We start from the raw sequence: 16,328 nt of genomic DNA on the forward strand, positions 1-16,328 counted from the left end.
GACTAGAAAAAATAGAAATAATCTGTTGAAGAGTATCGTGATCTAACGAATTTTTCTTTTTCTGGAAAAAGAATACGTTTTGGATAAAAAGATGAAGTTTTGTAGATAGAAATGATGATGCTTTGAATCTGCACAAACCATATCCCAATCTGTTCTTTAAAATATTTTATTTTTTAAAATTAAGCTAATCTTGTGAAAATGGAACCCTTTGAAGAAACAGCGGCTTCCACAACAAATGAGCATGAGGATTTGGGACCTCAAGAGGAACCAGAACATTTTAATCCTCTCCTGAGGGCTGCTTTAAGGGGTGATATGGAAGAAATACAACAGATTTTTGAGGACTCCGAGGATCCTGATCATGAAAAAGCCAATAAGTTTTTAATGGAAAAGGATATTCTAGGGAGAAACCTACTATTTACAACTTGTATGGTTGGTCAGAATGACGTTATCCAATCCCTGGCAAAATATGGAGTTGACCTGAAGGATAAGACAGTCAGAGGTACATAATGGTCTAGATATTTTGAATTAAGCATCACTTAAGAGTCTAGAAAAAGGTCCCTTTAAGAATTATGCCAGTTTATATTTTGAATTTGAAAACTGACACAAGAATGCTATAATTGATTGGTGCTCATAGTTATCTTTTCAACTAACAGAAGTTAGAGCTTTCTGAAGTAAGCTTTTATTAGTCCTTCAACTCATTTTTCTTTCCTCTTTTTTTTTTTCTTTCATTCAATCATGTCTAATTCTAGGGGACTGCCTGGTGCAGTCCCTGCAGTTTTGTTGGCAACTTTTTTTTAGAAATTGTTTTGCTATTGCCTTCTTCCTGGGACTGAGAGAAACTGACTACACATAATTCTTGGTAACTCTTCAAAATTAGGATGGTGCTGACAAAAGTGACTTATGACTATCCCCATGTCCCCATGGTCATGTGTTCAAAATTCAGGTCCTTGACAGCTGGCACATATTTATGATTTTGTACATTCTAGTTCTAATTATGGTTGTAAGTCAAGGACTACCTATAGCACAATTCAACCAACTGGCTTTGTGCCTAAAGTGGGACTAGAACTTACAGTTTCCCAGTTTCTAACCTTATACTTTAACCATTAAACCAGATTGGCTCTCTTTCGTTCTCTATTTTTATCTAATTCCAGCCTAACCACAATTTTTACTTGTGTTGTACCTTTTTCCCCCCACATAGATTCTCACACCTTCACCACAGAATTTGCATATAGTCTCCTTTAAGTCCTGGTTTGGAAAATGCTAACTCTCTTATTCTTTCCTTGGCTGTGAATCTACCAATTCTCTTTTTTTTGTATATATAAAGTTTTATTAAGGTTTATTATAGCATAAAATACAATGGAAATAAAGATTAAAGAGGGGGAGTGCAGGATGGAAAAGAGTAAAGAAGTAGTTGACTTTTGATTTTTTCCAACACAGTAAAATACTAATACAATTATGACATCAACATTTTAACTATACAAGCCAGTTCTATAACTACACATTTATTAAATCTTCAAATAATTTCTAGATTTCATTTTTTTTTCTATTTCAAGCCTTAAAACCAGAAGCCATATCCCGATAGAAACAAGACTAAATAAAATCCTTGTTAGAAAGACTTTATCTTGCCATCTTAACCAAATCCATTTTTTTTCTTTTTCCCTCTCTTGTGGAAAGTGTGTGTGTGTGTATCTAAAATATTCTTTAAATATTTATAAATCCTTCAAAGTCTTTAACTTTAAAGAGAAAATCCTTTTTATTCATTTAAGACTATAAATATTTCTTTAAATATCTTATATTTCTATTTAGTTATAAATATTTAGTTATATTATTAGATATATTCATATTCATAACTAAAAACAATTTTATGTACTTTTGTGCAATGGTGAAATTAATTTTTTTTTACTACCGGTTCTGTGGGTGTGGCTGGGTTGTCATGTGAGTGGCTGGGCATGGCCAACTCAATGTCACTCCCACCCAGTCACATGACCCCACCACCACCACATGTACCCAGGTTTTGTGGCTCCCAGTATTTTCTATGGGAAATGGGTCATGTGACTGAGTGGGCGTGGCCAACTTGATTGGTCTCACCCTTAGGAAATTTCTCCTTAGTCTAACTCACAATAAAATAGCACTGTACCAATATTTAGAATAGAATAGAATAACAGAGTTGGAAAGGACCTTGGAGGTCTTGTAGTCCAACCCCCTGCTTAGGCAGGAAACCCTACACCACTTAAGACAAATGATTATCCAGTCTCTTCTTAAAAACTTCCAGTGTTGGAGCATTTACAACTTCTGGAGGCAAGTTGTTCCACTGATTAATTGTTCTTTCAGGAAATTTGAGGGGTTCCTACAAAAATGAGGGAGTCTATTTTCCAAAGCACCAAAAGGCACAACAAGAAACAATGGATGGGAACTAATCAAAGAAAGAAGCAACCTAGGACTAAGGAGAAATTTCCTAAGGGTGAGACCAATTAACCAATGGAATAGCTTGCCTTCAGAAGTTGTGAGTGCTCCATCACTAGAGGCTTTTAAAAAGAGTGAGGGAAGTACACCCCAAAAGGACAGTGCCAGGAACCACTAAAACTGCAGAAAACTTAAAACAGCCATTCCCCTTTTTTAAATAGTCAACCCAAAGCAAACGCAGCAGCTGAGAGGGAAACTAAGAGCAGCTGCTTTGGCTAATTGAAAGCCTGGGTGTGCTGCCAAAAGCCATTAACCCTTCCGACTCTATTATACTATGTTCTCTATGTTCTAAATTGCTTCACAGCAGAAGCAATACAGCTGGCTGGACCACACATGCATTAAATTCACGGCCTGTATGATCAAGCTGCATCATTGTCCCCTCCTGTATCTTTTTCCCCAGGAAGAAACAAGAAGTAGCCAACACTGCGGCAGGTATAAAAGGTCTTGGGAAACTCCAGGGAGCATCAGCTGATCACAGAGGTGTTACTTAATACTCTTTATAACATTTATAATGAAAATGTTTGTAATCTTGTCCTTCTTCCTGAAGGGAAGAGGTTAATCCCATCCCTAGAGGGGTGATAGATGGGTTTCCCTGCCCTAATCTTGTCAGTTTCTGTTGTTCTGTTGTTTATTGACTTGATTCAGACAGTATCGGCTGCATTCCAGCTGCAACTGGAGCTATTAACTGAAGGGAGAGAGAGAGAGAAATAACCTCTCTTGCACTTTATTTTTAACAGGTTCTCCGAATTGCCTAAGCAATTTTCTAATGGTTCGGGCAAACCGGTGAGAACCAGCTGGATTTCACCTGTGCTTTTGTGGAGGGGATATGAGCGAGACGGCTTGTAGTCTCTGTCTGGCATAATTGCCTCCTATGTTGCTTCATCATATTCTGTTCTTTACCTTCCTTTTGTGATCAAAGAATATTTTTTAAAAAATAAGCTTTTTGTTGATCAACTGGTATCTCTCGGCCAACTAATTAAGATTGGAAGATTTCAGCCTCTCCAACAAGCAATCCAAAAATGCAAATTATAACTCCCAATGTCAAATAAAGGTGGAAAATTCATGAAAATGATGAAATAAGACCACACATTTTTAAAGCCTTATGTTTCTCCAAAAAAAAAGTACTTCCTTATTTTAGCTCATCTCTGGCAACCCTCCTTGTCATTCAACAATAATGATGTCCCCCAAAATGGCTAGATCTTCAAAAAGGAGTAACAGACTGTTTCTGAAAAGATTCTCTTTTATTTTAATAATAATAAAGATCATCTTAATAATAATTTAAGAAATGAAAGGCATGACTCCTTGTCTGTTTAAAACCAAATACCAAAGCAACTGTTTTTTCATCAACGAAGTGATTTTGACACATCTTTTAGCTTATGGTTTTCTCACTTGGCTACCTTGGTGTGCTGCTCCAGTTTCTTTTCAAACTGCTGCTGTATGGAGGATGTATGGGGTGATTCTTGAATTTTCTCTAACTCAGAAGAATCATATAAACTTAGGGAACTTGTTTACAACTCAGTTCCCTTGTTTGTAAATTGAAAAAGCTTTAGTCCAGAAAGAGCATTCCAGACTGGTCAGTCAACCATCTTCACTGGAAGTCTGAGTATACTGTTTCTATAGCTTCATGATCCTCCTAGATAGAAAGTTCCAGAATTCCCAGCCAGCATTTGCTTGGCTTCTTTACCTCTGCAGTCCATTAATGTCATTAGCTCCCCTATAATGTTTCCACTGAGCAGCTTTTTAAATCCAATTTTTTGGTCTTAAATACTTGTTTCTTCACTTTATTAAAGTATATGTACTATTCTAAAAAAAATTACTGTGTAAAATTTTTTTTTACATTGCTTAAAGCAATGTTTCTCCATCTTGGCAACTTTAATATGCCTGAATTTCAATTCCCAGAATTCCTCAGCCAGCTTGATGGACGATATCAAGGTTGAGAAACATTAGCTTAAAGAGGTAATGTATTAATCTTTTGATTCTCAAGACTGAATTAGAGACTTCCAGCTGAGGTAGCAGCACTACCAGTCACAAGAAACGGAGTTCTCTGTTCCTGTGCTGGCTTCTCCCTGTTTGTGGGCTCCGAAAGGAGCCAAAGCCGCCTTGAAGGGGCAGCAAAGCTAAGGAGGGGCTCTGTGAGAGGTCGCAGAAGAGATCACAACTCTCCTGCTGAACCCCAGAGCTTTTTTCCCTCTATGCCACGGCAAGGAGAAGAGAAGCTGGGGCAGCCAAGGAATATCTAAGAATTGTGCTGGAGCGGAGTTGGTGAACAGTTTCTGGAACTGGGTGAGAAGAATCTTTTTATTCAAATTTTAACCCCAAAAGAATATCCAGGAAAAGAGAGGCTCATAACTATTTTTAAAAGAAGCAGCGACTTAACACTGAGGAAAATTTCAAAACTGAAGGAAAAAGAATTAAAAGGAAAAAGGGGAAAAAATTGTTAAAAATACAGAAAATTGGACTGGCATTGTTTTGGATAGGCATTTTGAAATGCTGGAATTAGCTATTTAAAAAATTAACATTATTTTTCACATTATGGAAAACTGGAAAAAATTGATTAACATTGAAATCTAATTTAAGAGTGCCACCTGCTGACGAAAGGAAGTATATAACACATTCCCAAAATCTTGGAAATACTTGATTACTGGAGACTTAAATGTGAGAATAAGAAAGACACTATCATTAAAATGACCCCTGAAGATTACAACACAAAACGGAATCTATAGAGGGATTTAAGGAGGTTCTGGAAAACCTATGGGACTATCCAGAGGAACAGGTTGATCAGCTTTGGGATATAAAGATTCATTAATATTGAACTTTTTGAGAAGTAACTTTAGGTTTGAATATATGGTTTTTGGATTATTGGACAAAAGAGGAACACAATAAAATTTAACAAGATGCTTCATCAAGAAGAAATGAGTGGAATTTGGGAAGAGATGACTCGTTTATTCAAAGTACAAGGGAGATACTGATGAACAGAATCGAGAGCATAGATGAAACTCTGGGAAATACACTGCTCAAAAAATAAAGGGAACACAAGCAGAAGACATCCGAGATCTGAATGAATGAAATAGCCTTATTAAATACTTTGTTCGTTACATACAGTAGTTTTGTGTTCCCTTTAGTTGTTTGAGCAGTGTATAAACTACTGTATGTAAAGAACAAAGTATTTAATAAGGCTATTTCATTCATTCAGATCTCGGATGTCTTCTGCTTGTGTTCCCTTTATTTTTTGAGCAGTATATAATACAAAGGACAATGAGTGATCAAGATGTTCAGGAAGAGGAGGAGCCAAATGAAAGAGTAGATGAAAAAATGGAACAGACAAAACAAATGAAACAAGATGATACAAAGGAGGTAATAACAAAAATAATAAGGATTGATGAAATAAGCCAAGGGAAGAGTTTTCTAAGGGAATTAAAAAAGGAATCGGAGAACCAAGAAGATTTTTCTGGAAGAGAGAGAGGGGCAAGAGTAGATATTTTGAAAGCGAGACTATGGAAAAGGGCAGAGAAGGGAGAAATGTTTAAAATGAGTAGTCAAGTTGTGGAAGTAGATATAAATAAAGATCCAAGAGAGGAATATGGGAGGCAAGCTAAGAAAAGAACAATTAAAGCTTTGAAGCGGATAAGAGATGATGGCTAGAAAAGGAATATGTTTAAATATAGTAGTGGCATAACCAAAAGTTAGAATAGGGAGGGAAACTAGAGGGAAGGGGATTAATAAAATAGGCATTTTTATATAATAAGGAGAAGTAATAATAAGAGGGGAAATCAGAATTTGAATGATGGTTTTATCAAGTATGTTAAAATAATATGGTAACTGGCATAAAAATAATATATTGAACTATTGAATAACCAAATAATGAAAGATTATAATCCAACATGAATATGTGCATGCTTGCCAAATGTAACAAATATGATTATAATATTTTATTTGTATTAAAATGTATGACACGTAGAATATGGTGAGTGACATGAAAATAACATATTGAAATATTGAATAAGCAAATAATGGAAGGATTATAAATTGAATAAGCAAATAATGGAAGATTATAATTTAACATAAATGCTTAGAATAGAATAGAATAGAATAGAATAGAATAGAATAGAATAGAATAGAATAGAATAGAATAGAATAGAATAGAATTCTTTATTGGCCAAGTGTGATTGGACACACAAGGAATTTCTTTGGCCTACATGCTTTCAGTGTACATAAGGAGAATAAAATACATTCATCAAGAATAAAAAGATACAACACTTAGTCAGTCAAGGTTACTAATAAGCTATCAAATCATACTAGGAAACAAATAAAAACAATATAAATTGAAAGATACAAGCAACATGGTTATAGTAATAAGTGGGAAGAGATAGATACTAGTAAGGAAGAGAAGAAGAATAGTAATACAGTTTTAGTAAATTATTTGACAGTGTTGTGGAAATTAGTTGTTAAGCAAAGTGATGGCATTCGGGGAAAAACTGTCCTTGTGTTCTGGTGTGCAGTGCTCTATAGTGTCTTTTTGAGGGTAGAAGTTGAAACAATTTATGTCCAGGATGTGAGGGGTCTGTAGATATTTTCACAGCCCTCTTTTTGACTCGTGCAGTATACAGATCCTCAGTGGAAGGCAGGTTGGTAGCAATTGTTTTTTCTGCAGTTCTAATTATCTGTTGAAGTCTGTGTTTGTCTTGTTTGGCTGCAGAGCCAAACCAGACAGTTATGGAGGTACAGATGACAGACTCAATAATTCCTCTGTAGAACTGGATCAGCAGTTCTTTGGGCAGTTTGAGCTTTCTGAGTTGGCACAGAAAGAACATTCTTTGTTATTATTTATTAGTATTAGTTTTATTATTAGAATTGAGTGGCATAAAAATAATACATTGAAATGAAAGACTATAACATAAATATGTGTATTATTATTAGAATTATATAAGAGTGTTAACTATTAAACAAATATGATTAATACTATTTTATCTGCTAATATGTTATCAGCATTAAAATGTAGGACATGGAGGATATGGTGATTGGCATAAAAGTAAAATTGCAATATTGAATAACTAAATAATGAAGGATTATAATTTGAATAACTAAATAATGGAAGACTATAATGTAACTTAAATATGTGTACTATTATTAGAATCATATAAGCTTGCTAAATGTAATAAATATGATCAATACTTTATTTCAGAGGTGGTATTCAGCAGGTTCTGACCAGTTCTGGAGAACCAGTAGCGGAAATTTTGAGTAGTTTGGAGAACTGGTAAATATCATCTCTGACTGGCCCCGCCCCCATCTATTCTCTGCCTCCCAAGTCCAAGCTGATCGGGAGGAAATGGGGATTTTGCAGTAACCTTCTGCTGGAGTGGGGAGGGAATGGAGATTTTACAGTATCCTTCCCCTGCCATGCCCACCAAGCCATGCCACGCCCACAGAACCGGTAGTAAAAAAAAATTGAATCCCACCACTGCTTTATTTGTATTAAAAGGTATGACATTCAGAATATGGTGATTGGCATAAAAATAATATATTGAAATTTTGAATAATTAAATAATGAAAGACTATAATTTAACATAAAAATGTGTATTATTATCAGAATTATATAAGCTTGCTAAATGTGATAAATGCGATCAAAATTGTTCTAGTTGTACCAAAATATATGACACTCAGGTGCCACACTGTTCACGCATTGATATGTTTTTTTTAAATAAAAAACTTGGGGGGGAAAGTCTGAATTAATAGATATAGGAGTTTTTACAGAAAATAGTTGGCAATTCTTGTTGAGATACATATTAGGTAAAATCTTGATTAGAGAATATTTTACAGGAATACTGAGTTGAAGGTTCATTGTAAAATTCAGTAATATGACAGTTAAGCATGCATGAGAATAAAAGAAATGCTTATGAAATGGTTTAACAGGGAACAGAGAGTAAGATGTATGAAGGCAGCTTTTTTGTTTATGTGTTAATAGTAAAAGGAATGTAAAAGGAATGTTTGTGAAGATACTCAATATATGTTTGTTTGACACTATACATATGAAGGTACCTTTGTACCTCATTTAGCTTATTATTTCTTATTCCTTTTCTGCGCTTTGCATGTATGTTCTACATGTATTTAAGCATTGAGTCAGAATGGCATTCTGAAAATTGTTTGATTGACCATCCAGCATTAATCTGATGGTTTGCTAACGGGCAGTTGAGTTTTCTTGTACATAAAGGAATACATTATGTAAAAAGTATTGCATACAAATATTATGCGCAGAGTTATGTACATTGATTTGGTTTGTTCTCTCAGGTTATACACTTCTTCATTGTGCTGCAGCCTGGGGTCAGCTAAACACACTGAAAAGTCTGGTAGAGTTGGAAGCTGATATTTATGCAACTACATTCCGGGGTGAAAATGCTAGAGAAATTGCAAATCGATATAAGCAAACAGAGTGTGCTGAATTCTTGGATTGGGCAGGTAATATTAATAATTGTTAAGCTTCTTTGAGATGTGGATTTAGCTTTACAGTACTCAAATCATCTGAATTCTGTACAAGTACAAATGGCAAATAGTTGTATGTATGTATGTATGTATGTATGTATGTATGTATGTATGTATTTGTTTATTTATTTATTTATTTATTTATTTATTTATTTATTTATTTATTTATTAAACTTATATACTGCCCTTCTCCCCAGGGGGACTCAGGGCGGTGGACAGCCAGAAATTAAAACACATATAGTACAAAAGTTAAGAAAAAACTAAAATAGATTAAATCAGCGGCATTACCAATTTAAAATCCCAAATCTACAAAATCAAAAAATTCCCAATTTAAAACCCAAAAAAACCAATAAAATTAAAAGATTAAAAATCCCCATTAAAACCATTTAAACTAGGCCGGCTTGTTGGAATAAATAAGTCTTCAGGGCCTTGCGGAAAGTGCGGAGGTCCAGGATCAGTCGTATTTCAGGAGGTAGCTCATTCCACAGGGCGGGTGCCCCCACAGAGAAGGCTCTCCCCCTGGGGGCCGCCACCCGACATTGCTTGGCCGACGGCACCCTGAGGAGGCACTCTCTGTGCGAGCGTATTGGTCGGTGGGAGGTTATCGGTAGCAGCAGGCGGTCTCGCAAGTATCCTGGCCCTATGCCATGGAGCACTTTAAAGGTGAGAACCAACACCTTGAAGCGCACCCGGAAGACCACTGGGAGCCAGTGCAGCTTGCGCAGGAGAGGTGTTACGTGGGAGCGCCCTGTTGCTCCCATAATCACCCGCGCAGCTGCATTCTGGACCAGTTGGAGCCTCTGGGTGCACCTCAAGAGGAGCCCCATGTAGAGAGCGTTACAGTAGTCCAGGCGAGACGTGACAAGGGCATGGGTGACTGTGCATAAGGAGTCCTGATCCAGAAAGGGGCGCAACTGGCGTATCAGGCGGACCTGATAGAAGGCCCCCCTGGCCACGGCCGTCATATGCCCTTCCAAAGACAGCCGTGAGTCCAGGAGGACACCCAAGTTGCGAGCCCCCTCTGTGGGGGTCAGTAACTCACCCCCAATAGCCAGCAATGGCACCAGCTGGCTATACCGGGACGCCGGCATCCACAGCCACTCGGTCTTGGAGGGGTTGAGTCGAAGCCTGTTCCTCCCCATCCAGACCCGCACAGCTTCAAGACACTGGGACATCATTTCGAGGGCATCATTGGGGTGGTCAGGGGTGGAGATGTACAACTGAATATCATCAGCGTACAGTTGGCAACGCACCCCAAAACCATGGATGATCTCACCCAGCGGCTTCACATAAATGTTGAACAGGAGCGGTGAGAGGACCGACCCTTGCAGCACCCCGCAAACGAGGCACCTCGAGGTCGACCTCTGGCCCCCTGCCAACACAGACTGCGACCGGTCGGAGAGATAGGAGGAGAACCACCGCAGGACGGTGCCTCCCACCCCCAAGCCCTCCAGCCGATGCAGCATGATACCATGGTCAATGGTATCAAAAGCCGCTGAGAGATCTAACAGGACCAGGACAGAGGAGCACCCCCTGTCCCGAGCCTTCCAGAGATCATCCACCAATGCGACCAATGCCGTCTCCGTGCTGTACCCAGGTCTGAAGCCGGACTGGCATGGATCTAGATAAATGGTTTCATCCAGGTACTGCGCGAGCTGTCGCGCAACCACACTCTCAACAACCTTCGCAGTGAAGCGAAGGTTGGAGACCGGATGGTAATTTGCCAAAACAGCCGGGTCCAGAGAAGGCTTCTTAAGGAGGAGCCTCACCACCGCCTCTTTCAAGGCGGCAGGCAAGAAACCCTCACTCAGAGAAGCATTTATAATCCTCTGGAGCCAGCCTCGCGTCACCTCTCGGGTGGCTAGTACCAGCCAGGAAGGACACGGGTCCAATAAACACGTGGTTCTGTTTAACCTCCCCAGAATCCTGTCCACATCGTCAGAAGTCGCAGGATCAAACTCATCCCAGATAACATTCTCAAGGCCGGCCTCAGTCACCTCGCCAGAATCTACCCAATCAGAGTCCAAGCCTTCCTGAATTTGAGCGATTTTATCGTGCAGATGCTGTGCAAAATCCTCAGCCTGCCCTTGCAAGGGGTCCTCCCGCGCTCCCTGATGTAGGAGGGAGCGGGTCACTCTACACAAGGCGGCTGGGCGATTATCTGCCGATGCAATAAGAGCGGAAAAGTAATTGCACTTTGCCGCTTTTATTGCCACTAAATAGGTCCTAACATGAGACCTAACTAGTGTTCGGTCGGATTCAGATTGACTAGCCCTCCAACCACTCTCTAGGCATCTTTTCCGGTGCTTCATCTCCCTCAGCTCCTCCGAGAACCAAGGAGCCGGGCAGGTTCGGCGCCGGGTCAGAGCCGCAAAGTCACGACTCGGTCCAGAGCACCGGCAGCCGTCCTATCCCAGGCGGCCACCAGGTTTTCAGCCGAGTTGTGAGCCAGAGTTATGGGCACTGGCCCAAGCTCCCTCTGGAACCTATCAGGATCCATCAGGCGCCTGGGGCGGAACCACCTCATCGGTTCCGCCTCCCTGCAGTGGGGTTCGGCGGTCAGAAAGTCTAGCCTCAGGAGAGAATGGTCTGACCATGACAGGGGTTCGATAACTATATCCCCAACATCCAGGCCATTCAACCACTGACCAGAGACAAAAACAAAGTCCAGAGTGTGTCTTCCCGCGTGAGTAGGGCCAAGAATTAGTTGTGTCAGGTCCATGGCTGTCATGGAAGCCATAAACTCCCGAGCCAACCCAGACGCCTCACCGGCAGACGGCAGGTTGAAATCCCCCATGACCAAAAGCCTGGGGGTATCAACTGCCACCCTGGCAATAATGTTGAGGAGCTCGGGCAGGGCCGCTGTCACATGGCAGGGAGCCAGGTATGTGATCAGCAGGCCCACCTGCATCCCATGGCTCCACTTCACCAGGAGAGACTCACATCCGGCTATCTGAGGTACAGTGGCCTCCCTTGGATCAAGACTTTCCTTTATAACGACCGCCACTCCCCCACCCCTACCCTGGGCCCTTGGTTGATGAAATGCGCGGAAATCTGGCGAGCACATCTCTACGAGGGGAACCCCCCCTTTGGCCCATATACCGGTATATAATAACAAAAAGTTATTTTCATGGAGCACTTTATGGAGAAGCTATTTTTTAGCTAGTATATTGTTTTTAAAACGACAATTTCCCAAAATAGTTAATTTGTGCTGCAAGACATTAATGATAGGTCAATTCACATGAGGCTGTTTTAAAAAACAGAAAAAGTGTTTTAGGACATTGCATTTAGGTAGAAAGGCTAAATACCTCACCTAGCTGTATTCTACAAAGGAAGACCCATATGCCGGTAGTTTGCTAGACCACATAGAGCTGAGTATAGCTATTCAAATTTCACAGGAGATAGAAAGAAAAAAGCAGGAACTGAAACATCCTTTACAATACATCCAAAATAAAGTCAAAGAAATAAAGTAAAACCTCTTAGCAAAAAGAATCCCTATGCTATCTTTCACTACAGGTAGTCCTGGACTTACAACCCTTTGTTTAGTGACCATTCAAAGTTACAATGGCACTGAAAAAAGTGACATAACCAGTTTTCGCACTTACGACTGTTGCAGCATCTCTAGTCATGTGATCTAAATTTGGTCACTTGGCAACCAGCATGTATTTATGACAGTTGCATGTCCCAGAGTCATGTGATCACCATTACCTTCCGTGGGTGAGGCGTCGGAGGTGGCTCAGGAGTTCATGGCTTCCATGACAGCCATGGACCTGACCCAGTTAATTCATGGCCCTACCCACACAGGGGGAATCACGCTGGATCTGGTTTTTGTCTCTGGACAGTGGTTGAGTGATCTCGAGATAGGGGATATAGTCACCGAGACCTTGTCATGGTCTGATCACTCTCTCCCTCGTCTCGACCTTCGAACCGCTACACCCCACCGCAGGGAGGCGGAGCTGGTAAGATGGTTCCGCCCCAGGCGCCTGATGGAACCTGCCAGGTTCCAGATGGAGCTTGGGCCATTCCCCTCGACTGGAGACCTAGGGGCCGCCTGGGATAGGGCGGCCGCTGGAGCTCTGGACCGGGTCGTGCCTTTGTGGCCTCTGACCCGGCGCCGATCTCATTTAGCTCCTTGGTTCACTGAGGAGCTGAGGGAGTTGAAGTGCCGGAAAAGACACCTAGAGAGTAGTGAGGGCCAGTCTTTCTGAATCTGACCGGACACTGGTAAGATCTCATATTAGGAATTACCTAGTGGCGATAAAAGCAGCGAAATGTAGCTATTTTGCTGCTCTTATTGCATCATCAGATAATCGGCTGGCCGCCCTGTTTAGGGTGACCCGCTCCCTGCTCCACCAGGAAGCGCGGGAGGACCCCTTGGAGGGTAGCCGAGGATTTTGTTCAATATCTGTATGACAAAATCACTCAGATTCGGGAAGATCTGGACTCCGACTGGGTAGTCTCAGGGGAAGGGACTGGGGCAGGTCTTGAGAATGTTATCTGGGATGAGTTTGATCCTGTGACCCCTGAAGACGTGGACAGGATTCTGAGTAGACTAAACGCGACCACTTGTTTATTGGACCCGTGTCCCTCCTGGTTAGTGCTGGCTTCTCGGGAGGTGACACAAGGCTGGTTCCAGGGGATTATAAATGCTTCCTTGGGTGAGGGTGTCTTTCCTGCCGCCTTGAAAGAGGCGGTGGTGAGGCCTCTCCTCAAGAAGCCTTCCCTGGACCCGGCAATGTTGGTAAATTATCGTCCGGTCTCCAACCTTCGTTTTGTGGCGAAGGTTGTTGAGAGTGTGGTTGCGCAACAGCTCCCCCAGCACCTGGATGAAATGACGTATCTGGATCCGTTCCAGTCGGGCTTCAGGCCCGGGTACAGCACGGAAACGGCATTGGTCGCGTTGGTTGATGATCTCTGGAGGGCTCGGGACAGGGGGTGCTCCTCTGTCCTGGTCCTGTTAGATCTCTCAGCGGCTTTTGATACCATCGACCATGGTATCATGCTGCACCGGTTGGAAGAGTTAGGGGTGGGAGGCACTGTGTTGCGGTGGTTCTCCTCCTTTCTCTCTGACCGGTCGCAGTCTGTGTTGACAGGGGGACAGAGGTCGACCCCGAGGCCCCTCATATGTGGGGTGCCGCAAGGGTCGGTCCTCTCGCCTCTCCTGTTCAACATTTATGTGAAGCCACTGGGCGAGATCATCCGTGGTTTCGGGGTGGAGTACCATCAGTACACTGACGACACCCAGCTGTACATCTCCACCCCGGATCACCCCAACGATGCCCTTGAAGTGATGTCCCGGTGCCTGGAGACTGTACGGATCTGGATGGGGAGGAACAGGCTCAGGCTCAACCCATCCAAGACCGAGTGGCTGTGGTTTCCGATATCCCGATATAGTCAGTTGACGCCATCACTGACTATTGGGGGCGAATCATTGGCCCCCACGGAGAGGGCTCGCAACTTGGGCGTCCTCCTGGATTCACGGCTGTCTTTAGAAGAGCACTTGACGGCCGTGACCGGGAGGATTTTTCATCAGGTTCGCCTGATTCTCCAGTTGCATCCCTTTCTGGATTGGGACTCGTTATGCATGGTCACTCATGTCCTCGTCACCTCCCGCCTGGACTATTGCAATGCTCTCTACATGGGGCTCCCCTTGAGGAGCACCCGGAGGCTCCAGCTGGCGCAGAGTGCGGCCGTGCGGGTGGTAATGGGAGCGACATGGCGCTCCCATGTAACACCTCTCCTGCGCGAGCTGCACTGGCTCCCGGTGGTCTTCCGGTGCGCTTCAAGGTTTTGGTTTCCACCTTTAAAGCGCTCCATGGCTTAGGACCTGGTTATCTACGGGATCGCCTACTACCACCAATAGCCTCCCACCGGCCAGTATGCTCTCATAGAGAGGGACTCCTCCGGGTGCCGTCAGCCAAACAGTGTCGACTGGCGGCCCCTAGGGGGAGAGCCTTCTCTGTGGGGGCACCTACCATCTGGAATGAGCTCCCCCCAGAGATACGGAGGATCCCGGATCTGCGCACCTTCCGCCGCGCTGTGAAGACCTTTTTATTCCATCAGGCGGGCTTGGCCTAATCTCTTCCCTTTTTTAAATATGCAAATTTTAATCTGTTTTAAAATTATTGGGGTGTTTTAATCTGTCTGGGCCAAAATGATTTAATTTGATTTTATCTGGTTTTTAAATTTTTTGTATCTATGTATTTTATTGTTTGGCTGTTCACCGCCCTGAGTCCTTCGGGAGTAGGGCGGTATACAAATCAAATAAAGTAAACTAAACTAAACTAAACCTTCCCAGCAGCTTCCAACAAGCAAAGTCAATAGGAAAGGCCAGATTCATTTAGTGAGCTCCATGATTCTCTTAACAACTGCTGTGATTTCCTTAACAACTATGGCAAAAAAAGGTCATAAAATGGGGCAAAATTCACTTTACAACTGCCTTGCTTAATAATGGAAATTTTGGGCTCAATTATGATTGTCAGTTGTGGACTACCTGTACAACCAATAGGATGAAAAGGACAAGAAGACAATATGTAAGAATTGGATTGTCCAACAAGCACATTCTTTTCTTCTAGGCATCTAACATGCGCTGAAACTAACAGACCCATGAAAAAGTTTTGTATTTCAAAGAGATAGGTAAAAACCCTCTGCTTTTCATCAGCAGTCTTATCTTTGAGGCCTCAGTAATCAAATGAAGCATATTTTTTCCATAAAAGTATGTAAAACTTTATACTGAACTTCCTCTTACAATGTAGGAACTAAAAGTAATAATTTAGCATGCAAACTTTTTACCTAAATTTGTAATTCCACTTTCATTTTTGAATGAACATTATTTGTAATCAGGTAAGAGATCACTGGATTTTTAATAATCTTATGGCTTTTGTACTGTTTGCAGCCTGGTTGCCCCATGTTTATAATAGCTGGATGTAATCAAAAGATTACATAGGTCAATGAACTCATTCTCTAAAGATGGTGGAGTCTGGTAGCACCTTTTCAGCCTAACATATTTTATTATAAAGTATGAGCTATAGTTTGTGAAAACTTGTGCTTTTCAATAAAATTTGCTAGTTTGAAACGTTATCAAGATTCCTCCTGATTTTTCTCTAAAGTTGGGAATGCCATCTTTATGCATCAAACCATAATGTGGTTTGTTTAGTTTTGATTCAGCATATTATGTGAAACAAACCTTTAATAGTAAAATTAATACAACAAGGCATGATCTCTGGTGACTCTCTCTTCCACTAACTTTGATCTTGAATCTGTTGGTCACTTCACAGCAGAACCATAATTCTGGCTTTGCAATTCTTGTTACAGTATTTTGAGTGTTATTAATACCATTATATTTATTAGCCTGGATAATAATACAGGTAATGATTGACTTAGAACTG

At 41.6% G+C, this 16,328-nt stretch overlaps 1 protein-coding gene across 3 annotated transcripts in view; it reads left to right on the top strand.

Moving 5' to 3' along the window:
- Window positions 1–16,328, top strand: part of ANKRD45 (ankyrin repeat domain 45) — a 44,795-nt gene that overhangs the window by 1,192 nt on the left and 27,275 nt on the right. For 2 of the 3 annotated variants that reach the window (XM_087891137.1, XM_034409788.3), the window contains exons 2-3: window positions 185–499; window positions 8,749–8,916. In XM_087891137.1, coding sequence (XP_087747263.1) covers window positions 199–499; window positions 8,749–8,916 — 469 coding nt within the window. In that variant the 5' untranslated portion in view covers window positions 185–198. The remainder of the gene's footprint in view (window positions 1–184; window positions 500–8,748; window positions 8,917–16,328) is intronic. The other variant, XM_087891138.1, reaches the window with a different exon arrangement.

This window comes from Pantherophis guttatus, chromosome 3 (assembly GCF_059756535.1).
Source record: "Pantherophis guttatus breed Tessera chromosome 3, ASM5975653v1, whole genome shotgun sequence".
NCBI classification, from domain to species: Eukaryota; Metazoa; Chordata; class Lepidosauria; order Squamata; family Colubridae; genus Pantherophis; species Pantherophis guttatus.